This window comes from Xiphophorus hellerii, chromosome 4, assembly GCF_003331165.1.
Source record: "Xiphophorus hellerii strain 12219 chromosome 4, Xiphophorus_hellerii-4.1, whole genome shotgun sequence".
Lineage (NCBI taxonomy): Eukaryota > Metazoa > Chordata > Actinopteri > Cyprinodontiformes > Poeciliidae > Xiphophorus > Xiphophorus hellerii.
In genome coordinates, this window is record NC_045675.1 from 3426700 (window position 1) to 3452451 (window position 25752).

Below are 25752 nucleotides of genomic sequence, written 5' to 3' on the forward strand. Positions count from 1 at the left end.
GGGCATCCCTGCACTAGACTTATCCAGCCTGTTCAAGGAAGTGTCATAGGTCACCTTTAGGGAGTTGGTTTTTGTTTTTCACAGATTTGTTTGCATTTGTAGATTATAAAACATCATAAAAAAGTTGCTTTAAAATGTGAGTTTTTACATGTTTGACGTGAGGTTTGTGTCTCAAAGGGTCTGAATACTTTCTGTGTGTTGAATCGTCAAGCACCAGCGTGACGTTTGTTTTGGTTCTCCTCCACCTCAGATGATCTTCCCCTTCCACTGGCCGTGTCCCTACATCCCGCTCTGCCCCCTGGCGTTGGCCGACGTGTTGAGCGCCCCCTGTCCGTTCATCGTCGGCGTCGACTCCCGGTACTTTGACCTCTACGACCCTCCGCCTGACGTAAACTGTGTGGACCTGGACACAAACACCATCTTCCAGTAAGCAGAGAGACAGAGAGATTTTAAAACAAACTTTTGCTATATTTTAGGGTTTTTTTGTCCGTGCTGTAAAATGTAGAATACTATCACAAGATATTAGTAATAACTAATGGATAATACCATATATTAGTGAGTAGAAACTTTTTTTAAGTTAATTTGTATTGTTTTTGTCTCTAAAGTGTAGAAGTGGTTTCAAAATTTACCTTGAAAGTGTTTGGAAGGTATTTGAATTTTACTTTGGGAAAATGTGAATTTTTTTTGCAGTTTTTTCTTCTTTTTATGAGTTTTTAAATTTAGAGACTTCTTGTAAAATCACCAGAATGAACGTTTCTTAAAACGTTTCCTCAACATTTCGTCAGCAGTTATTCTTGTAACATGTGGACCTTCTTGTCTACCAGAAAGCTTGGCAGGTGGTCTGAACTTTGGCCAAGCTTTTCATTGCTTCTCTGCTTTTGCAGCAACGACGATAAACGCGCTCTGACATGGAAGATCCTGCCAAAGAAAGCGTGTAAAAACCTGATGAATGTGCTGAGTAATCTCCACCAGCAGCTGGTTGACGGTGAGTACTCTCTGCGTTTTCCTTTAAATGTTTTTAAAGTTTCATGAATAGAAAGTGTCAAGGCGCTTTAATAACGTCTGTAGCTGCAATTTTAAAGCTTTCTAGGTAATTATGGGTAATAAAAAACTGATGTGCTTCTTTAATCATCCCCAGTTGTTTTATTATTCTAATATTTTTGCAGCTTTTATTCTTCACTCATTCCTTGTCCTCTTCATTCAACAAGCTGAAAGTGAGAAATAATCCTTCCTGGGATAATATCCTAATCAGCGTCTCGTTCTGTTCTTGTCGACTTTCTGAGCGGCTCAGCCGCAGAAACAGCTGCTTATTCAGCCGCAGTAATTGAATAAATGAATTTTCTGATTCAGTGAAGTTGAAAATCTCCTCTGCCGCTGCCAGAAGTCTGGAAATTGATATGCATTTAGAAGTTTTCCGGAGAATTTAATGTCCTTTGGGGGAAGCAGGTATAAACTTCAGCTTCATTGTTTTAAAAATGTATTGCTAATCCAGTTTGATGTAGTAATACTTTAATCTCTCTCTGGGTATTAAATCTATTAATAAAGTTGCCATCTGAACAACTAAAGATAAGATAAGATAACCACCATCAGTGGGACCTGTGTGGAGAGGGTCCCAGTGTTCAGGTTTCTGGGCATGGAGTTGGAGGACAAGCTAACCTGGAGCACCAACACCAAGGAGCTGTTGAAGAAGGCACAGCAGAGACTGTACTTTCTGAGAATACTCAAGAAGAACCATCTCCCCTCAGACCTGCTGCAGGCCTTCTATCACTGCTCCATAGAGAGCGTGCTCACGTACGGTCTGTGTGTCTGGTACGGCAGCAGCACATCCAAGGACAAGAAGGCGCTCCAGAGGGTTGTTAGGGCAGCAGAGAGAACCATAGGCTGCCCCCTCCCCACTATGGAACAGATTTACACTTCCAGGCTCCACAAGAAAGTTTTGGACATTTTAAATGACTCTTCCCACCCTGGCCATGGTCTCTTCCAGCTGCTGCCATCAGGCAAGAGATACAGAGCAATAAAAACCAGGACAAATCGCCTAAAAAACAGTTTTTACCCGATGGCAATCATGGCACTAAACTCAAAGGCATAAGAACTTCTGCTCTTGACACCACTTTGTTAAAAATGTAAATTCTGTTGCGACACCTCCAGGCGCTGCAACCATCTTCTGATGTCTATTTATTTCTCATTTTGTACTATTCATTTCTTTATCTTTGTATATTACGTATATACACATAACCTGCATCTTAACTCGAGTCGAGCAAATCTCAATCTCGTTGTAATCTGTTGATGACAATGACAAATAAATCTTATCTTATCTTATATTTGTTACAACTGTCACCATGTTGTGACACTTTGAAATGAGAAAAATGTGAAATAATCAAGCTCCTCTGCCCTCTCCCAATGCTAAATAAAAACAACCAATCAGAGCCAGGAGGCGGGTCTTAGTGTTGTCCATCACCCTCCGTATGTGATCTGCTACGCAGCAGTTAGCATACCTTGTTGATGATGACAGATAAATGGGTTTTCTCTAATAGTAAGTTGTTTCTCTGCCCTTAACACATTTAGTAGCGAGTACATTAAGTTGATTGACAGCGATAAGACCCGCCTCCTGGATCTGATTGGTTGTTTTTGGTTTGGAACATTTCTTCACACGGCGATGGTGGCTCGGGTGGTTTGGTCTCAACTAGCTGTTTTTATGGATAATTCTGTTTACAGAGACTTCATAATTAATTTTATTTGTTCTTGTTTTATTTATTTTGGATATTTAAAATGTCTTCCAGTATTCAATGTTCATTACAATTTAAAGTTTATTGATCTTTGAAAATGTGTTCTTGCATTATTATGCCATTACCGCTATATTGCTTGAAAATTGTCTCAAAACAACAATATTACCATTTATTTCAATAATTTCTGGGTCAAATTATCACCCAGATAAATTTATCATCAGTCTAATTGGAAAGCTGTTTGACATGCTCATGTTTCTGATTGGCTAACAGTCAAATAGCTGCTTTGCTCCTTAAGTTAGCATAGCATGGACAGCTAAAATCAGAAGCTACAACGCAATATTTATGCTAAACGAATTAAATCATTATTGAAAGTAGAGGTGGAGTTAGTTTCTTTATATATTTTGTAGCATTGTTTGCTGGTTTTCAAGCAGAGTCCAGCTAACGCTGTTTGGGCGCCATGGCGTGGAAACGTTTGGGAAGCCCTGTGCTAACGTACGGCTCTGTCACCAGGTCAGTACCGCTCCGACGGGCTGCTGGAGCTCAGCATGAGCGACTCACAAGAGTTGAGCTGTGGGAAGAGCCTCCATACGCTGGAGCTGGAGATCCAGGAAGCCTTCCTGCGCTTCATGGCGGCCATTTTAAAGGGTTACCGCTCCTTCCTGCGCCCCATCACACAGGCGCCGTCGGAGAAGGCCACTGACGCCAGCTCGCTCTTCGACTTACAAGGTAACACGCCGAAATCGTCTGATCAAAACGACTTCAAAACCAGTGCTGCATGTGAAGCCGGACATCGCATTCCCAGAGGAAGCGGGCTGAATGCATTAACCCGGCTCCACTGTTTCCATGCAGCTGCTTCAAAGTCTTCACACAGAAACCCCAACAAGTCCAACACAGAGTAATGAGGCACGTTTCCTCTGATGGCGCTCCAAAACCTGAGGAAAAAATACGAAACCAAATGCTGAAACACAGTTATTTATTCTCTTCCTAAACCTTTAGACTTTAAACAGTCGACCACTTTAGATAAAACTGCTTTCATCTTTTATTGGGAGGTGAGGAGTAAAGCTGAATGATGGCCAGAGCTGAGTAATACCAAGTTACATTTACTTTAGCAACTTAAAAAAAGTTTACTTCACTGGACTTTTTACTTGAGTAATTTTATTATGAAGTATTTCTGCTCTTACTTTAGTAAAATTTCTGGATTTTCTACCCACTGAATGAATGACAAACATGTTTTAGCCAAAAATCCACCAGACACAGACACACACCTGCAGTTTCTGTTAAAGTTTCATAAAATTTTAATCAGACGAAACTGATTTGGAACAATTTTCTCTTGCCTGATTTTGTTATTTTTGTTACTTGAATGATTTATTGTCATTTTGTCCTTTAAAATACTAAACTTTCCACTTGACTTTATATTTTGATGCATTTGATGTAATGTTTAAATATTAAATGATTGATAATTTGATCAGTTACTCAGTACTTGATTAGACTTTTTACCAAATACTTTTACTCTTGAGTAATTTCTTGGACGGCTGCTTTTTATTTACACTTGAGTAAAAATATGTTGAAGAAGTGCAGCTCTTACTTGAATACAATTTTTGCCCAACTCTGATAATTGCATGCACAGTGTTGCATAATATACAAATAACATTTTGAAATGTAAAAGAAACTAGACAAACTAAATAAAAATATAGGCTAAATACAAGAGAAACTATGAAGAAAATAGGAGACGAATATATTTTGGAGAGATTAAATCCAATCAGAGCTAATTTTAGTCATGTGGAAATGCTGAATGATTTGGAGAAATAACCAATAAGTCAGAATATTCTTGAATGGGAGGAAGTTGGATTGATTTGTTAAATTGGGAAGAAAGAAAGTTGATGACATGTGGGACATGAATACAGTCTGACTTGGGTGAATCACTTTTTGTTCTACTATAAAAAACAAAAACATAAAAATAATGATGCCTGTAATGACATCATTTTGAGTTTCTCTCTCTGAGGCTGAAAATGTCAGTTCTGATTATTCTGCAGCTGCAGCGTTTCCACTCCAGTATCTCTGAAGGTGACATTTTGGTTGCTTCTGAACTTCTCATTTCTCACATGATCAAACTCATGGGTTTTTTTTCTGGGGATTTGATCAGTTAGACGTGACATTCAAGTCTGGTGCCCAAAACATGGAGACATACAAGGACCAGAAGTGTACAGAATAAATGTAAAAGGTCATCTTCACAGAGTTACAACAATAAGTATGAGATTAAATCCAAAATAGGAAATATATACATAATATAAGTACAATGTGACATTTTGTAGAATGTCACAATAATAATAGAAACACCCTGTAAGGTTTTTATTACTTTTATTTATGTTAAAAATAAAATATGTTGCTTGCAAAATTGTCAATATGCGTTCTAAATTAAGAGAAATGTCTGACTATTTGTAAGATGGTATAACTTTGATATGGTCATTATCTGGTGCAGAATAATATCTGAGATTTGTAAGTGATTTCTGAAAAACTGAAATTTGACTGGCAGCTTACAGCTGCTGAAAGAGAGTTTGATACTTTGAGGAACACCAGGATTTTAGGACTTTATTACTGACAAATTCTTACTAATAATTCAAAACAAGGCCTGCATCTGAGCCCTGGGGAACTCCTTTTAAAATAAAGTATGGTGTCATCTGCATAAAGACGAACTTTAACAGTAGACACTACTAATAATTCAAAACAGGTCCTAAATCTGGGATTCTGCTTTTTAAAACCTTCAAATTACTGGAGTAACATTCTGCTGTAAAAAATTATCTTTAAGCTCTCTAAAAGGCAACTTAATCACGCAGTTTAATACTTTAGTAATTAATCAAAAAACCGTTTTTTAAGGCAAAAACAACATAAGCAATTTTGTTTTACACAATTTTCTGTAAATATTCTTTCTCTTTGCATCAGCAAAAATATTTGAAAACCTATCATGTTTGTATGAACACGATGAGCTGACTTTATAGATGAAAACGTATTCTAAAATATAAATTTTACCTCCAACCAATTAATTTAAAATAATTTCATATAAATTTACAGACTTCTCACTAATTTCTTTTTCCACATTAAGGATTGGCTAGTTTGCCATTTTTGTTTTGCTATGGAATAGTTTTGTTAAGCTGTTAGTAGATTCTTGTATTTCAGATGGTAAAGAGACTGAAATAACAGAGAAAATGCGTTTTTATATTAGAAAAATTAAACTGCACAGTGTATAACCTGAGAAAGTAATTGCTGGTCCTGCTTACATGTGGCCTCTGTCACAAATAAAATATTAATCATCTGCAGGAAACACTCTGCGTTCACCTCTGCGTTGTGCCAGCGGCCGCTCTTCCTGCTCTCCGTCTCGTAACAGACGAGGCTTATTACCCAGTTAAGCTGCTTTCAGCATCTATTATGGAGCCGTTTCACGACGTTCGCGCACATCCCAAATTGGCCATTACAGTAATAACACCATGCATTATCCAAACCAACACAAATGGAGGTTGTAGAATATTTTTACAGCCTTTTACAGAATAATGGAGTCTTTAGCCACAAAGTCGCACACCTTTGAAGGAAGTCGGTTAATTGTTGCTGTCGCAGCCGGTCATCTCTCTGTGAAATTAGTTCAGTTTTTAAAGTTTGATGTTTTAAATCTGCAGGATTCTTGAAGAGCCGCGACCGCTCTCACCAGAAGTTTTACTCGCTCATGACCAAGACCCAGATGTTCATCCGCTTCATCGAGGAATGCTCGTTCGTCAGCGACAAAGACACCAGCCTGGCGTTCTTTGACGACTGCGTTGACAAAGTGAGTTCCCACGTTTTCATACATTTTAATTTGGCTTCCTAAAAATAAACAATCTTTTCTCGTCCTTCTCTTTCTGGTTCTGCTTTGGGTTGGAGTGTTTTAGTGAACCTCCTGTAACTTTCTCTGCTTTCAAGTTAAGTTTTCTCCTCTGTCTCCTCTTGCTTCCTTTTGCGAGCAGCTTTACAACTCGGAGCGGAGCGCAGAGAAAGGAGCGAAGGTAAGCTAGCTGCCGTTTCACCTGTTCTGCTTGCTTCCTGGTGTGCATTACCTGCGAAAATAACCAAATAATTTTGAGTGAAAATGCATTGCATGGCTAACCTGAAGTTCTGATCTTTTCTGCGTTTTGCTTTAGGAAACCTTCAAAACCTTCAGGGCTGATTTAATCTTGCATTCACACCAGCTCTGTTTAGTCACTTTAATAAAACTCTATTCTGTTTGCGTAGAAGATTTGGTCCAAATGTGTAATTAACTCTGATGTGGACCAAAAAAACTCCATCTAAAAACTTACATCTTGTCTCTAGAGATCCAATTTATTGATTAATGAGTTGGTTGATTGATAAGCGGCCATTTTCTAAAAAACCTGAGTTTTTTCTTGTGTCAAGAGTGACAACTGTCTTTCTATCACATGAAGGGCTAAAATTTTCATAACCCTAAATTAAAAAAATTTAAAAAAACATTTTGTCAGCTGTGGTAAATATTGACTGAATAAACAGAAAATTGTGGTTTTCTCACACTATTAAACTAAAATGTAACAAAATAGGTTGCTGAATTTAAAAATAAAATTTTTCAAAACAAAACCGCATAAAATGCATTTTTCATCCCACACTGGACTTTGTTTGGACGGTTCTCTTTCCCGTTCCGGGATATCTCCGCCATCTTTATCAGCTGGACTCCGCTTCAGGATCACCAGCGGTGCCCTCTGATGGCTGGAGGTCAAACTACAACACAGAAAGTCTAAACGGATGTTATTAGTTAATCGATTGGAACTATAGCTACTTTGCTCGGTTGAAGTGAACTCTGGTGCAGTTTGATTGGATATGTGAACACCAGGCGAACCAGAGACCAAAAGCAATAAGCAAAATATATCTCAAAGCAGTCTGGGTAAATATAACCAAAACAAATGTGTGAAGGGAGAAATCCTACAACCCCTAAAATCTGACGCTACTCCATTTTTGTTTACATTTTGTGAAGCAGGAAGTTGCACTCATGTCTTCTTCAGAGTCGTTTCCGTTAGTGGTTCTTGGTGCAGCGCCCCCACAGGCGAGGAGGGGAACAGGTTTCCAAAGGGTTTGGTTGGTTTGAGAACCGCAGCAGCTGAAAATGTAGCAAATGTTTCATTTTTGGTCCAAGTCTACTGGACGATCAGGTGTGAAGACACCCTTAGTTTCCTAATTTTCACCTCCCTTTTTCACATGGCTGCATTCAGGCAGCATCAGCCTGCTTGGTGTTCTGCATTTTTAATGTTCATTTAGATATTCACTGCATGCATTATTCCTGCTGCCTCTGCAGTTTCTCTTGTATGTGTGAAAGAACAGTTTTAGGTCATCTGTGTGTGCAGACTCCAGCCTTCTGGCTCCATTATAAACGGTGCAGCATGGACTAACAAAAACGATCCAACAGAATGTGTCATGTTTGCAGGGTCTTGATATTTTCTTAACACCGCAGTGCACTCTGCACTAAACGTGGTGGAGCTGAAGAGTTGTGAGAATTCACAAAACATCCTTGGAGTCAGGGGTTTTTTCCGTTTTGTCTCTTTGCTCTGTGTGCAGCATTTTGGAGAGTTTAATTCATGTTGGTAAGTTGAAGGTTAAGCTTAATGTGTTTGCAGTTTCAGCAGCCATTTTCCCTGAGTCACTTCTATGGGTCACTGGTTTTAGCAGCTTCCGACCTGCTGTAATTTAGGTTTAGTGGAAATGATCATGGAGCTTTTTCTGTGCTGCAGTGAGGTGAGTTGGGTGTCCTGATCTCCTCCTGCTCCTCCTGTACAGACGATTAAATCCTGAGTTTGTCTTTGTTAGCTCTGGCTGTGTCATTTCTCAGCACTCAGAGATCGCTCAAGTGAAGGAAAATCAGCTTAAAGTTCATTGATCCCTGAAGGAGAGACGGTTTGTTATCACTATTTCTGTGACTATTGTTTTTTTTAGTAATTATTAATCCTTATAATAAACACAGAAAAGATAAAAACAAACACAAATGCAGCTGAATGCCTTCTGCAAATGATTTGCAATCATTCAGGTTAAGTTTGTTATATCTATATGTAATATTCAAGTAATGTATTTCTATTTTAATTAGACAAATGGAGCAATCAGGATTTTTTGTAGCAATAAATTAATTAATTACACAACGAATTAAAATAAACTCAATAATTTCCATTTGCATGATTTATTGTTTTTCTTTTTATCAAAAACTGGATGATAAAAGTTTCCAGTCGGATGCTTTGGTCCCAAATAGCCACTTTTTCTAAAGATAATTGTGTTTATAGAGACTTCATAATTAATTTTATTTATTATTTCTGTTGTTTTGTTCATTTATTGTAATTAATAAATTGGGTTTTAAAATTTTCTTTTTGATTCATATTGAATTAAACAAATAACTCTGGGAAGTACAAAACAGCTGCTGCAGAAAAGCTGTTAGCTAATCCTTAATCATCAGTAGTCAGCCAGTTTACCGCCTGGAGGATATTTTGCATCAATATTTGATTCAGATTATCTATTTTCTGAAGTTCTGGAAATAATTTACTGAAAGGGAAATTCTGGGATGACACAAATCTTTCCAAAATCTTACAATAACAAAAAGCTCTTATATTTATTACTTTGCAGCTTCTAAAGTGACTCGGAAAACTTTATCTGAATGCTAAAAGAGAAGAAGGTTATTTTAGTGATATATTTTAATCCTGATTGCAAATTTTCAGCTTTGTTTAATGACTACCTATAAAAACAAGGAAGGGAGAAGAGCAAAAAGAATATTTCTTCCTCACTTGGACCTCGACTGATTTAGTTATTAGTCTTTTAATTACCTTCAGGCTAACTAGGCTAAATTATGAACTTTAATACCCACCTGGCCTCGCCTCGGTTCTGTCGGTGGATAAATCAGCGCCTGCACAGCTAAAGCCTTTCATTAAGCACTTTTCAGTATACTCTGCTTGCTACTGTGACTATTAATTCTTCCTAGATCCACCATAAATCTCCAATCTGTCCCCAGTCACTGTAGCAGCAGTTATCTCATTAAATCTAAGCAGCTCAGGAAAATAAAACTGGATTATTGCTTTTTCCCCTGGTGTGTGGTTGTAACCTTGTATCTTTTGTGTTAAGAGTCGCTGTTGGAAACAGTAATTTATAGTATTTAATGCTCCTGCTGAGGCGATTGTAGACTTGTAAATGTCTTGTACGAAACGCATCGTCTGACAGAATCCCAGATTTATAACAAGATGTAAAAGATGAATCTCTGAGGCACAAACATGTTCTCCTTCAGTGCCACTACTGATAATCTTTAGAGATTTGATGGTTTGGCATCATATGTTGTCACTAATTATACCTTTTAAAATAAATTCACATGTATAGTGCTCTCTTAAAATATTTAAATCTCTTCAACTTTTCCACATTTTTGTCACATTGTAACCACAGATCTCAATGTATTTTATTGGGCTATACAAATAAAGAATCACAAAGCATTGTTTAATCCATTGTCTGGAAAAAAATATATAGATTGAGCAAGAAGGTAGAAGGTGAGCCAAGAAATTACTATCCATCCACTCTGACAAGGAAAGCAATAATCAGAAGCAGTCACAGAGCGATTGAAGGTCCTACACAGCTTTTCTCAAAGTAAAGTGATCTAAATAAATAAAGATGTCATCTGCATAAAGGTGAACTTTAACCGCTGACATATTCCTACAAATTATTCACCACAGTGTCTAGAGCTGAGGGTATAGGAAACTCTTCTTAAAATAAAGCAGGGTGTCATCTGCATAAAGGCGAACTTCAGCAGTAGATGTATTCTTACCAAAAAAACCTGGAATTTATTTAGAAATTTCAGACACTTTTTCTGAAAACCAAGATAATTTTAGCCAATAAATAAATAAATAAAACCTACACAAAAACTGCAGGATTGTAAGTCTTGGTAACACTGTCCTTTTCTTGCCGTCGGCAGATCAGTTTTATTTGACTGGTCTGTTTTTTTCCTGACGTTTTTCTATAAGCTGTGATCAGACTTTTTCTTTGGTTATGAAACCTCTGAGATCTTATGCATCAGCTTACTGCTTGCTGTTTACTGCTGACCTATAAAAACGGCAAAATGTCACCCCGACGTTTGACCGCAGCGGATGATTTGTTGTTCCATGGATGAAATGGAGACAGTCCAGCAGGAAGCTCGTTGTAAATGTAGCTTAGCCTGGTTGTCCTACCTGTTTCCTATTATAGGAGCTTTATCTGTCTTCATTAGGGGCTGTTTCTCTCTGGCTGGCTCTTTCCCTGTGATATCATTAATTCTGTAATGGATGTGAATGTGTTTATTGTAGCTTTACTTTGCATTTGGATGTCATTTGTTTTGCGTGTCACAGTTTGCAGAGAAAGCTGCAGAGGTAGAAAACTAGGTCACCTACTGTCGCCCTCCCTCTTCTGTCACCTTCATCACAGCGTTAAATTACCCTGAAGGTTTTTTTTTTTTTTTTTTTTAGGTACAAGAGTTTAATTGGTGTGTTCACCAAACACTGACCCGTGCATGTGACATCCTGATTTAGACGGATGCTACTCACCTGCTCAGGGCCACATTCCTGTTTCCATCAGGTTTTTAGCTTATTTTGATGTAAATCAATCAAATAAAGGCATTAAGATTACATGAACAAACACAAAAACAAAACAAAATGTGTGAAAATGTCATAAATAGAACCCAGATCTGTGCAGTACAGAATGTGTTTTTGTTTATATGGTTCATAAATGAGAAAGAAAGTTAAAAATAAAGCATGAAAGGAGAAGGAATTAAATACATAATACAGGGTCTGCGCGCATTTTTAAAAAGTCTTAAAATTCATGTATCTAAAATTAAAGCCTTAAAGAGTCTTAAATTTATAGAAAAAATACAAGTCTGCCTTAAATATGTTAATCAGAGATCTTAAATTTAATATTACATTCTATGTAGTTTTCTTTTTTTCTTGCGGGATTTTACTGTTGCTCAAAACTTTGCGTTGCAAGTAGACATCTTGACTCTAAGCAGTTACGGCTACCGCTAACAAGCAGCTAATATTCCCTTGCTAGCTAGGCAGCTAGCAAGTGTAAACCTAGCTATTGCTATGAAATGATTATAGAAATAACGAAGACACTACTTTCACAACTGGAAAGAAAACAACCAGAAACAAATGGCAACAAGATGAAAACAAATGTTGGCCGTTAATATCGACCTGGTTTTATTTACCGATATGTTAAAAAATGACTAATATCGGCCGATACCGATGTTAGTACCAATATATCGTCCATCTCTAGAATAAAGTAAATAAACAAATCACCATCTCACCAGCTGAGATTGATGAAAGAGTCTGTAAATCGGGAATCTCTCTCCATGTTTGTGTGCTGCGGCCTGCAGGTGGACGGCGAGCGGCCAGAAGAGACGCGGCTGATCGAGATCGATGAGTCGCAGCGCAGCGAGCACACGGTGTTCATCACTCCTCCAGAGCTGCCGCCGCTGCCCGACGGGGAGGAATACCCGCTCTGCTACAGGTACCGACTGAGTCTCTGTGGACTTTCTTCTCCTTCTCACCCGTTTTCTGGACAGTTTTTGGTTGGTTTGCAACGTCTGTCAGGTGTGGAAATGAAATGGGGAAAAGGCACTTAGGTACAGCGCTCACTGGAAAATACTTTAATTTTATTATTTCTATATAAAGTTTTTGAAAGTGCTTGATATTCAAACTGCCATTTTGTAATAAAGTGCAATGTAACATTTGATTAAATCCTGAAGATACGAAGGCGTATTAGGGCCGTTGTACACAGAAAAACAGGAATAGATTTCTGCCAAAAAACTCAAAGTTTTAGATTAATCTCAGATATTTTCTACAAAAAACTTGAACATTTTTGAGAATGAAATGTTGAAAATTGGCTAGAAAATTTATAGAAATTTTGAGATTGATTTGAAAAAATTTCTAAAAAATATTTACATTTCTGAGTTTCAAAAGTAGAAAAATTTAGACTTTTGAGTTTTCTGAGTTTCAAAAGTGAACATTTGTTATAGAAAATGTTTGATTTTAAAGATCAGAGATTAAAAAAAAACATTAGAAAATTTCTGAGATTAATCTAATGAGATTTTTGGTGAAAATGAACTCTCCTTTTTTTTTCTTTGACGGGTCGTTTCCGTAACGTTTTTGACGTAACGTGTTGTGGCGTTCATCCTGCAGGTATGATGGTTTCCCGGTGTTAACTCTGGAGCTGTTCGACCCGGTGGAGGGCCTGCGGACGCCCTCCTCCCGCCTCGCTGCCAGGCACAGCTGCCCCACAAGCCCCGCCCCCATGTTCAGACGTACCAAACAGGTGAGGCAGTACCCTACTTCCTGCTCTAAAAACGGTTTAGTTTGGAAGAAGAGGCGTTTGCTGTGATTATATTTTGTAAAATCTCTTTCAGATACATCTAAAAAATAGTATTTGTTTTTTTGTGTCATTTATTTCAGAAAGTTTCTAGAATAATAAGGTATTTGCACTAGAAACCAGACAAGAATACTGGGTAAGACTTTGTGTTTTTACAGTGCAGTGAATGAAAATCTAAAATAGATGTCCCACATAATCTGAATATTATGGAAAAACTATACCATATTCATAGAAAGTTGAGTGGAAGGAAAAAGTGTGATAGGAGAAGGTTCTCCAGCAATAGGGAGAACAGCAGCCAGTTGGGTCGTCCAGTCATCTGCTGGTTCTGAAGGCAACACGACCGTCTACCAGATCAGCTTAGAGCTCTTCATGCTTTCTTCTCCTGGTTTTCACCCCCAGGAGATCAAATCAGCGCAGAAGATCGCCAAGAAGTATTCGTCCATCCCCCAGCTGTGGTCCAAGTGCCTGCTGCGTCACTGCTATGGCCTGTGGTTCATCTGCCTGCCGGCATACGTCAAGGTGTGCCACTCCAAGGTGCGGGCGCTCCGCACCGCCTACGACGTCCTCAGGAAGATGCAGGCGAAGAAGTTGCAGCCGCCCGACGAGGTAGACGAGCCGTTTCCTGTTCGGCCAATCAGCTGCGTCGGAGCAAAGCAGTCACACAGGTTTTCCTGCAGGTGTGCTACCGGGTCCTGATGCAGTTGTGTGGGCAGTACGGTCAGCCGGTCCTGGCGGTCAGAGTCCTGTTTGAGATGAAGAAGGCCGGCGTTCACCCCAACGCCATCACCTACGGATACTACAACAAGGTATGTTCACCAAACAGAGCGGATCTGATCAAACGAACTTTAAAATATCCATATTGTTCATTATTATGCAGCAGTTTATGCTAATATGCAAATGTAAAGATTCACATTTTGCATGTTTTTGCTTCCAATTGGGTTTCTACTAGTGATGCACTGATCCGATATTAATATCTGTATTGGTCCCGATATTTTAAAAAATTAGATCGGGTATCAGTGACAATGCTCCCAAACAATAAAGACAGATCTATTCAGTTTAATTCTATGCTTTGTGCTTTGATGATTTATTATTTATTTTATATTATGCTTAGTTCCTAACTGCACTTTGTGAACCTTTTGAAATAAACTTTATTTCTTTGTTTGACCAAATTAGTCAACCTAAAGTTTTTGTCTGTTTCTTTATTATTTATTTTAAATTTGCTGTTATTCTCCTAATTTCACTCACTGAACAAATTAAAATTGTTTTTCCATGTTTGATCAAACTTGTGAAGCTATTTGTGTATTTAAGTGAGTTATACTGATGCAGAATTATCAACTACATTTCTAATTCAGTACATTTATGTTTGTGTGTAAAAAATGCCTTACATTTTCAGTATCGGACCAGTATCGGCTGATAATAAAACTCAGATATTGGTATCGGAAGTGAACAAAGTGGATCGGTGCATTTCTAACACAAACAGCTTTTAAAAAAAAGTGTTCAAGAAAAAGCATCCCAGCCAGTTTTTGACAACATTTGGTGTCTGGAAAATGAGCCATTTCAAAACTTTTTAAGCATTAATGTGACTTTTTTTTATTCTTTAAACTTGAGACTAAAAGTGAGGCGTTTTGGCTAAAACATATTTACGGACCAAGGTGTTTTACATCTTATCCAGAATTTTTCTACTGTTTGGATTTAATTGCTGCTCTGAATATGTTTTTCTGTCTTCAAATGGAATTTTTGTTGTCTATATACTACAGTTGGAGATTATTTCAATAATCAATTAATCACAATTAATCCAATTAATCGTTTCAGCCTTACTGAAAATTTGAGTCTGGAAATGTGTGGGAAAACCTGAAGGTCTGAAAGTTTGACAGGAATAAATGTTGCTTCATAAAAAGCAGAAATTAAAGGAGTAATGGATTGAACTCATTGAGCTCAGGAATCAGAAGTGGGATGATTTCAGCCTTGATGTTGATCGTTTATTCATTATTAATCATGTTCAGATTATTGAATCACTCCACCCTTGTTACCCAGAATGCACCACAGTTTCCCTCCAAGGTTGATCGGCATCGTGTCATCACTCATTCATGTCCAGATGAATCACGCCTCTGCGATCCGTCAGGAAGACGAGGCCACAGCAGGAAATGTTGGATCAGTCATATTTAGCATAAACTGCTGCATAATAATGAACAATATGGAGATTTTGTTATACAGCAAACATCCTTGTATCTTAATTTTATTTGCAGAAATGTCTCCTTGCATCTCTTCCTGCCCCCTTTGAAGTGTGGATGTGTTGATTAGTGATGCGTTTGACCCAGGGGAGGGCAATCCTGGTCCTGGAGGGCCGGTGTCCTGCAACTCTTAGATGTCTCCCTGATCCAACACACTTGAATCCAACAGCTGAATCACCTCCTAAGTGCAGTCAGGTTCTCCAGAGTCCTGCTAATGACCTCATTATTTGACTCAGGTGTGTTGAAGTAGAGACGCATCTAAAGGTTGCAGGAGACTTTTAGGCCCTCGAGGCCTGGAGTTGCCCACCCCTGGTGACCCCTGGTGATGAGGCTAGCGCTAGCAGAATAAATAGCTGTGATGCGATAATAAGTGAGATCTTAGCACCAGAACGTCATCACACTCTGCAGACAAACCCGGTCCGGTCCAAACGGCTGCAGCAACTCATCAAGAGACAAGAGATACAATTACAATGTGATGCAGATTTTTACATGAAGAGCATTTAGATTTAATTTAAAAATTAAATGTTGAATATTTTAATTAGTCCACATTTTTCATTTAAGAACAGCGAGTTTATTAAATTATTTCTGTCCAGTTTCACTTACATTTTTATTTATCTTAACTGGAAATTGAAAGTTTTCTTCAGTTGGTTAATTTTTTCTTCATTACTGCAAATTACTGGAGTATAGCTACAACTAACGATTACTTTAATAATCATTTATTCTATCAATTAATCGGATAAAAATCTTAGAACATTCTGCAGATTTTTTATTTATATTTTCATAGAATTTTAGAAAGGCAGTAGAAGATGAAAATAAACAAATAATTTTTTTAAAATTGGAAAATAAACATTTTGTTTCCTAAAATTCAACCACAGCATTCCTTTAGTGAACTCTTGATCATGTGTAGCAAAGGATGAATCTGCAGCTTAAAAAAAAACTTCTAAAACCAGCTCTTTCTGCTGCCCAAAAATAATTTGATTATGCCAATAATAATTCACCACGATTAATCTGATTAATCATTTCAGCCATACTTGGGTCAATAATAAATTAGGCCCAATTTAAATCCTTCAGAATGTTGTGGTGACATTTAATGGTAAAATTAATTCTCAAAAATCTAAATTTGAAATCTTTTTTTCTCTGGAAACAACAACATTTGTTTTTTTACATTGATAGACTCATAGAACATATCCATTGTTTTTTCCCTCCACCAAACTTTCCTGGTCCTCTGTTTTGTGTGTAGGCAGTGCTGGAGAGCACGTGGCCCTCCAGCACCAGAGGAGGATATTTCCTGTGGATGAAGCTGAGGAACGTCATTCTGGGCGTGGCTCAGTTCAAACGAGCTCTGCACCGACACGGACCGCTCACCCAGAGCCCGCTGTCAGGTAATCAACGTTACCAACGGCAACCGATAACGTTTCATATCCACAGGAAAACGCCGGCCAGACGGCAAAAATACAGTTTCATTTCAAATGACCAGCAGGTTAAATATTTAAGTTGTCTAAAATATTTTCTATTTGATCGTCATTAAAATCCAAACATATTCAACAGCTCAGATTGCACTGTAAAAATCTTGAATTTTTGTTTTTTAAATTAATGCTCTGCCCCTTTGATTATCTTTTAGCTTGATTTCACCGATAAAATTTCTTCCTGATTTTCCAAACTGAAATCGCTCTGATTGCTGTTGCAGTTTAGACAATGACTGCTCATTAATACTCCACATAGCCACACTTTATAAGCGTAAATTATCCTTATGGTTGGGATTTCTCACCTGTGACGTAACTCTGAACAGCATTTCTCAGATTTTGAGGCATTTAATGTCTGGATAAAAGAAAAGAAATCTGAGACAAAATTTTGATCAACTAAGAGAAAATTTATTCACTTTTTTCCATATTTCTGGGAAATTTTAATCAAGATAATAAGCCTAGAAAGTTATATTGTTAGAGTGTGATGCGTAATTTAAGACGCAATTTATTTGTATTTAATTTAGTTTTTTGTTCCCCTTTCTTTAGCTTTTTTAATTAATTTAAGTAAATTAATAAATTAACTAATTTTATTTTAAAAATCTACCGTTAGGCTTAACTAATAATTAATATGCATTCTTCTTTTGTTTAATTAATTTAAATATTGAATACAATAAATGCAACATAAATGTTTGTTAAATAATCCAACATATTTTTTAAAAAACATTTTATAAAAGATGTTGCGATTTTTGTCTTTTTACATATACGTGTTAAAATAAACTATAAATAAACTGATATTCATTTTTTAAATAAAATAAACTTCAAGACTTTTTCTTTTTTATATTTTAAAAATATCTAATTCATATACTGAATTCATTATATAAGAAATAAATGCATGTTAAAATAAGCTAAAATATTTTTTGGAATTTTTAATTGAAAATTTTTTTATTTGTATCTTTTTTACTTAAGCATGTCAAAATAAACTACAAATAAATTTAGATTATTTTTTTAGATTTGAAAAATATACATTCTTTATAACAAAAGTTAAATAAATTAAACAACATATAATTAAAAGCCTGCTGTAATGTTAGATGAACTGAAGCGTCTCTGTTGTTCCTCTGCATGATAATCCCAGCCTGCTAATCCCTGCTTTTTTAAGATCCTCCCTGTTACCGGCCAGCGCTGTGGGTTCCTGACCCGAGTCCGGTTCTGGTCCACTCAGAAACAGCCAGTTGCTCCAGTTAAACACCAAACTGAGATTCTCCTCGTTATTCTGAGCTGCTGGTTAAAAGTTTATTTATAAACATTTTCATAAAAGGGTTGGAGCTTCCTGCCTGCTCTTGATTCTGGAGGATCGACTAGAAGAAATGACAGCTTCATCCAACCGCTTCATCCAACCGCTTCAACCAACCGCTTCATCCAACTGCTTCAACCAACCGCTTCATCCAACCGCTTCATCCAACCGCTTCATCCAACCGCTTCATCCAACCTTTATCTTAATGATCTGCTTTACATCTTCTATAAATACGACTTGAATCCATTAGCAAAAATTATGGATAATAGAAAATAATTAAAGCTGCACAGTTTAAAATACATCCAACCGTCTGTTCATCCATCCATCCATCCATCCATCCAACCAACCAACTGTCCGTCCGTCCATCCATCCATCCCTCCCTTAAATTCTTGGTGATGTTTTTATCCCCAGCTGGTTTAAACCGGTCCAAAGTTCTGGAATCGACTCTGATTTCTCTGTTTTGGGTAAATGTGGTGAACTCCAGGAAGGCGTTTTTTAAAGAACCGGCGCGTGGATCGGTGGCGGCGCCATCTTTGTTCACCGGCTTGTTGTTTCTGGGCAGATGGCAGTGATCTGGACGCAGTGAGTCACGGCAGTCTGGACAGCTCTGCCGACCCGAACCCGGCCGAGCAGAGCCCAGTAGAACCCGCTGACGATAGATCTAGCACAGGTACACCTCAGACGCTCGCTGCCGCCGGCAGTCCTCATGTTTCACATCTTTTTTTTTTCCTTTCCTCTTCTCCCATTGATGTTTTTGTTAATCCTCCCTTCTTTTGTACTCCGCTCCACTTGTTTTCCTCTTGGTTTTCCTCCATCCCTCCTTCTGGCGCTCGTTTTGTCTGTCCCTCCTCCTCCTCGGCTGTGGTTTCTGCTCTGCTCTGTGCGTAACCCTTCACTCTGGCCCTGCCTGTGCTGCCGTTGCATGCAGTGGGCGGCGGGGGCGACAGCGCGGGGGCCAGGCCTGTGGCGGCCCGCTCTCCCTGGGTGGGCGCTGAGCTCAGAGAAGCCACTCTCCACCCAGGTAAACCTCTCAACCAGCCCGCCTCCTTTATCCTCCTCTGCATCTGTCGGGGGTTTTCTCACTTCTTTTCCAAGTCACTAGCTGCGTTTCCATCACAGTTGTGAGCAAATCTTTATCAATAGTTCACACGATAAGTCATTTAAAAATATGCTGGACCACTGTCTTCATCTTCTTCGGCGTTTCTGCCAGTAGTAACATCCTATTGTTGACCACATGACCTGTGTGATGTGAAAAAAGTTTTTCCGTTGCAGTTTTGTGAAATACACAAATTTTGATACTGCCAAAAAAAATATCCTGGTACAAAAACATTATATTGAAAAACCAAATTGCCGTGTTTCCATTGAGCAAATTTATTTTTGTAATTTCGGTTTGCGCAATCCTACAGTTAATGGAAACCATAGAATTGCTGTTAGCTGTGTTTCTATTAATCATAAAATTGCACAAATTGAAATCAATGGAAACATGAAAATTTCAAAAAAACAAATTTTTCAACATGTTAAAATGACACACAACTTTTTATGAACTGTGTGATGTGATCCTCTTAACACTTCCTGTTGTCTTTTTTGACGTTTCCGCCAGTAGCAACATCCGGTTGTTGATCACCTGACTCATGTGATGCGAAAAAAGTGTTTCCCTTGTAGTTTTCTGAAATAAACCAATTTTGATATGGCCAAAAAACCACCTCATCCTAGCACCAAAACTTTTTATCAAAAAATCTGTTTTTCATTTAAATTACGTTAAATTATGAAAATACATTTGTTTAATGGAAACACGGCAATTTTGAAAAATCTCACGTTTTCCAATAAAAAGTTTAGAAGTTAGGATGAGGTGGATTTTTTTAAGATTAGCATGATTCACAAAACTGCAATGGAAAAAATTTTTTTAATCACAAGTCACATGACAAGTTGCTACTGGTGGAAACGTCAAAGAAGACGACAGGAAGTAGTAGGAGGATAATGGTGCTGCATGTTTTTTAACGATTTATCGCATGAACAAACATATTTACGTGTCGTTTTAGTTACATTTCTTATTTAATGGAAAAACCACAATTGTGAAATTGTGTTTTATCACATTAGTGGAATCTAGACAAAGTTTTGTTCACATTTGCAATGGAAATGCAGCTTGTCGTGTGATCTGTCATTCCTTTTTCCGACACATCCGTCTGCTCCTCTCCCGCTCTTCACTCTCAGCCCTGTCAGTGTTTTTGTCTTTGTTAATTATGGCGTGTAATTGCCCAGAGGAATATTCTGTTTGATTATCATTTTAATAATGGCGTCTCTGCGGGCCGCCTGGCTCAAAGAAGTAACGGCTAAACAAGATGGATGTGCAGCTCACCTATTACTTCAGAGCAGAAAATATGTTTTTTAAATTTGTAGCCAAGGCTGGGTGATAGATAGATATTATTGATTAATCTAATTTTTGTTTTTAGAATATTTAATTTTTGGAAAATTTGTATTTTTTCACCAACGCTCTCCATGGGTTTCAGAGTCGCGGCCATCTTGTTTTACAGCTTTTACTTATTTGGACTTTGAATTCAAGTCAACTCTACGACAAAATGTAAGCTAAGATTTTTTTTTAATTAAAAGAATTAAGTCATAATATTAGAATAAAGTAATTATTTTATGAGAACTCCAACACAAAATATACCCCAAAATATTTAAATGTGGCATGTCGAACATTTCGTGAAGTTATATTTTAGTTTTACAGTATTTATACTAACTTGCACGTAGACCATATAGTTTTAGAGTTAATACTTAATAGAAATACTGAATCTTTTAATAGATCAGCATCAAATTATTAAGGGTTTAAAATGACTGAGTCGAAGAAAGAACCACACAAACTGAGCTGATCACTTCTAATCTGGATTATTAAACTTTTTTTCCTCAAAACATTTTTTCTCATAATTTTCAGATGTTTTTTCTGGTAAAATTACGACCATATTCTCCTAAGTAAAGAAAATTTCTCATAGGCTGGCTCTAATACTTAATCACAGAAGGGGAGATTGAAATAAGACACTTTTTGAAAAAATGTTTGTGTCATTTCTGTATTTTCTTTGAAAATAAAGTGAGCAAAAAATTAATTAAAATCGGATATGGTATGAAAAAAGATATTTTATTTTCAATCCAAATCGCCCAGCCCTGCTTGTATCACATGGAAGCTGCGACTCCTCATGGTTAATTTAGATTTGACGATATGAAATCCTCAGACAGACGGTTGCCTTGGGAACCGGAGAGGGTTTTGCTGTCAAATTCATCAGCAGCCGAAATAAAAAACATGATTTTCTCGCAGAAACTTCAGCGATCTGTAGTTCATGGGGTTTGATTTTTTCTTCCACCTCAGGAATCTGCAACCTTTACAAACCAAAGACACGTTTTTCCCCTTTTAGAGCCGCAAATGTTACAAAAGCTTCTGTGACAAAACTAAACATTTTTAATGGATGTCTACTGCAGGAAATTTGGTCATTTTAAAAGAACCACCATTTTATTTCTGTTGTTAGGTTTTACAAGCAAGGGAAACATAAAACATTTACAAGAGGACTGATGCATTTTCTTCTATTGTTGGGAAATGATGGAAATAAAAATCATGTTTCCAACATAATGAGGAAAAAAATAACTGATGCTGTGTAGGGCTGGAACGATTAATTGGATTAATTGTGATTAATTGGATTATTGAAGTAATTGTCAAATAATTTAGCAATTGATTAATAATTAATTGGAGTATACAAACTCTAAAAAAAATTGCTGTTTGCCAAAAGAAAAACATATTCAGAGCAGCAATTATGCAAAAATTATACAAAAAACACAAATATTGTTTTTAAGATGAAAAACTTTTTTCTGTAAATATGTTTTAGCTAGAACTCAGTATTAGCTTTGAACCTTGTGAAATTTCTCATACTGAAGACTTTTTATTATCAATTATTAATCGGTTAATTCAAAAATTAATGACTTTCTCTACACTGTGTTGATCAGTCAAGCAGAAAGAGCTGAACTATTTCACATGTATTTTTTTAGCCCTTTAGCTACAAATAATCAAGCATTTACCAATGGAATATTATGTTTACATTTTAGGCAATTAAATGTTTATTTTCTTATTTAAAAACAAACCAAATTATTTATTTGCACCTTTTAATGTATTTCTAATAGTAAGCTTAAGGGATTAAAGGAAAAATCTGCATAATGTGCAGGGTTTTTTTTCCCCGATTAATCGTCAGAATAATCAAGAGAATGATGAATTACGATGAATTACAATTCAATGAAAAAACAAATAAAAGAGCTAAATTCTGCTTTTTTTAAGCCAAGTTATTAAGAGCCACTGTGAAAGTTGCAGATCCTTGCTGTGGCTGATTATTTGTCTTTCTTACGAGGAAATTGGTGAAGAAATGCTGTTTTTTGTTCTTAATATTTTTAGATTTGGTTTTTGGTACAGAGTAAAGCCATAGTTTGTCCAGATCTTTTCTATTTTTCTAAATTTCTATTTTTTCTGAGAAATTTGAGCTTGCAGTTGTTTTTCCCTTTGGTTTACCAGGAGATCAGTCGGATTTGGGTTACAACTCTCTGTCAAAGGAGGAAGTTCGTAGAGGCGACGCCGCTCCCCCCGACAAAGACGAGAAGAAGGAGAGCGACTGCAGCTCCTGTCAGTAGTTCATCTGATGCAACTCTCTCAAACTAAAACATGATTCTTCCTTTCCTCCAGAGATTTTTTATTTTTTGTTTTTTTTAATCATCCGATCCGACTCTGGTTTTCCCGTGTTCAGTGTCGGAGACTGAAAGCGTGAAGGGCAGCAAGGACTGCCTGCCTCAGCTGGACCTGGAGATCGGCTCCTCCTTCAAGCCTCGAGGAATCGTTCGGAGCAGCTATCCGTACGGGGATTCTGCCCGGAAACCCAGGAGCTCCACCAGCGCAGGTAACTCCGTTGGGTTTATTTCAATTTTCCATTGCAGAAAAGAAACTTAGAAAAGAAAGAAAGCACAAGCTCTTGAATTCAGGATATAAAACTGAGATCACTGATGTGTGCAGACTTTTTGTTTCTGCACACCTCTAACGAATATTATTTCAATCAGGTACATCACTCTCTTTGATTTTTGTAGTTTCTTCCTTATTGTGGTGTTTTTTGCACATAGTTACAAAATAGAGGCCAATTTTTTTTGGGACATTTTCAATCAATTTTGAAGGAGTTTTCCTTTTAGTCCTGTAGACTCAATCGATTTGGGAAGTTTCAACATTTGTTAAATTTTCAGCTTCTCATTCACACTGCACTGTGTCAAACCAACCAAACTAGTTGAGAAACCTGTTCTCCTCCTGGCCTGTGGGGGCGCTGCACCAAGAACCACTGAATGAAACAACACAAAAGCCTCAGAAGAAGACACTGAGTGCAACTTTCTTCTTTACAAAATGTGAACAAAAATGACGTGGCGTCTGATTTTAGCAGTTGAAGAATTTCTTTTTTGACTCTGGTAAAAGACCACGAGCTATTCCTCCCGCTAGCACTAGGCACGTTTGCTTTGGTTGTATTTACCCAGAATTCTCTGCTCTGCATTCCACTTCCTGTTTTGGAGCGGCCTCCAGTCCGCTTGGTGTTTACAACAGAGTTCACCTCAACAGAACTAAAACCTAAATCTGTTGGCGGACCACAGGTTTATAGGCGCTTTTGTTGGTGTGAATGAGAGCATCAAGCATTCACACCTGTTTTAGTTCACTTTATCAAACTCCAGTTCGTTTGTCTAGAATGTCCGGTTCATTTGTGGCGCCACCGGCCTCGGCATGAGTCAGGCGGAGACCGACCCTCATAAGATCCCCAGACTGCTGGGAGCCGACGCCAAGATCCTGTCCGGTACCAACTACATCCAGAAGCGTCACTTAGGAGGCTTTAATCAAAAAGAGGAGATGGAGGAGGAGGAACAAAGCTACAGTGATGAAGACAAGACTCCCCAACCGGACCAGAGTTCAGTAGCCAAACCTCGGGCTTGGTTTGGTTTAAGTGATCTCTGTTGTGGTTTGAATGCATATGTGAATGCTAAGCGGAGTGGAGAGTGCTCCAAAAGATGAAGTGGGCTACAGAGCAGAGAATTCTGGGTAAACAAAACCAAAACAAATGTGAGAGAGTAGCGCTAGAGAGGGAATTTGCTTGTGGTCTTTATCCAAAGATAAACGAGAAATCCTACAACCGCTAAAATCTGACGCCACTCCATTTTTGTTTAAATATCTTGAAGAAGGAAGTTGCCCTCAGTGTCTTCTTCAGAGATTTCCTGCAGTGGTTTGTTGGTGCATCGCCTCCACAGGCAAGGAGGGGGCCCTGCACCGAAAGGGGCACCATGTAAAATCGTTTTACACAGTGAAGGTAAAAGGAAACGCAGCAGCTGAAAATGTAACAAATGCTGCGACTTTGGTCCACCATGAATTGAATTAAATGTTATTTTTTTAGGTAGTCACATCATAACTCTGTTAGCTTCAGCAGCTCTTTTCCTCCTGCTGTCTGCCAGGCCACATCGCTGGCCTGCTCTTCACCACGTCTCTGGATGAGATCGGCGAGGTTCACGCCAACAGCCTGCTGCGGCGACACCGCAGCGCCCTGGAGGAGGTGGTGGGCAGCTCCGGCGGCGGCGCCATTGTGGACTGGCAGACGGCGCGGGCCCGCCGTGTGAGCGGCGACACGACGGGCAGCGGCGGCAGCGGTTCCACCGTCCTCGGCCTCGGCATGAGTCAGGCGGAGACCGACCCTCATAAGATCGCCGGGCTGCTAGGCGCCGACGCCAAGATCCTGTCCGTTACCAACTACAGCCAGAAGCGTCACTTAGGAGGCTTTAATCACAAAGAGGAGGAGGAGGAACAAAGCTACAGTGATGAAGATAAGAGTAACACGGAAGCCATTTTTGATTTTGAGGATCTGGACTCGGAGAAGCCAGCTCTGGGGGTCAGACATCTGAAAAAGCCCGTTGAGCGCAGCGCCAGCTACGGCGGCATGAGCTCGGCGGCGCCCAGAGGAGCCGTGACTCGAACCGGCATCGAAACAGGCTTCGACCCGCTCTCCCTGATGGCCGCCGAGTCGCAGATCGCCGCGTACCCGGATGGTGACGAGGCCGGAGCGCCGGGCGCCCGCCGTAATCTGGCCCGGGAGATCGAGCTGTACATGAGCCACCTGGACACGCCGCTGAGCAGCCGCACGTCCAGCTCCGAGCTGCAGGGCCCGGCCAGCCCGCTGCTGCTCCACCCCCACGCCGCCGCCGCTTTCCGGAGGTCCAGTTTGCCCCATGCTGCTCCACTCAGGACCAGCGCAATGCCACGCTCACGCACCTTCCACCAGGCGTCGCCGGCCCGGCCCGCGTCCCGCCAGCGGTTGGTGTCGTCGCCGTCGGGCCGCAGCTCCAGCACCAGCCCCAGCCTCAGCCCCTTCAGGGAGCGCCTGGCCTCGCCGTCCTCCTCCGCCTTCGCCCTGGACGCCCTGCTCACCCCGACGCTCGACGTCTTCAAGACCAGCGTGGTTTCTGCTGGGAAGGGCGTGGCGGAGCGGGCCAGCCGCTGGTACTCGCGTTTCGCCACGTCCAACACACCAACCAAGGTAGAGAGCCTCATGCTCACCTTTAGTTTTTATGATTAAAGGTACAGAATCTCATAAAATCTGCTTCATCAGAATCAGACCTTC

At 38.9% G+C, this 25752-nt stretch overlaps 1 protein-coding gene across 6 annotated transcripts in view; it reads left to right on the forward strand.

Moving 5' to 3' along the window:
* The window catches only part of LOC116719060 (C-myc promoter-binding protein-like), a 71375-nt gene that overhangs the window by 32139 nt on the left and 13484 nt on the right, over positions 1–25752 (forward strand). For 2 of the 6 annotated variants that reach the window (XM_032561414.1, XM_032561415.1), the window contains exons 10-24: positions 251–426; positions 885–985; positions 3237–3452; positions 6395–6540; positions 6719–6757; positions 12115–12248; positions 12920–13052; positions 13506–13712; positions 13784–13912; positions 16578–16719; positions 18654–18761; positions 19020–19112; positions 22638–22745; positions 22867–23016; positions 24593–25668. In XM_032561414.1, coding sequence (XP_032417305.1) covers positions 251–426; positions 885–985; positions 3237–3452; positions 6395–6540; positions 6719–6757; positions 12115–12248; positions 12920–13052; positions 13506–13712; positions 13784–13912; positions 16578–16719; positions 18654–18761; positions 19020–19112; positions 22638–22745; positions 22867–23016; positions 24593–25668 — 2958 coding nt within the window. The remainder of the gene's footprint in view (positions 1–250; positions 427–884; positions 986–3236; positions 3453–6394; positions 6541–6718; positions 6758–12114; positions 12249–12919; positions 13053–13505; positions 13713–13783; positions 13913–16577; positions 16720–18653; positions 18762–19019; positions 19113–22637; positions 22746–22866; positions 23017–24592; positions 25669–25752) is intronic. The other 4 variants (XM_032561418.1, XM_032561419.1, XM_032561417.1 and 1 more) reach the window with 3 other exon arrangements.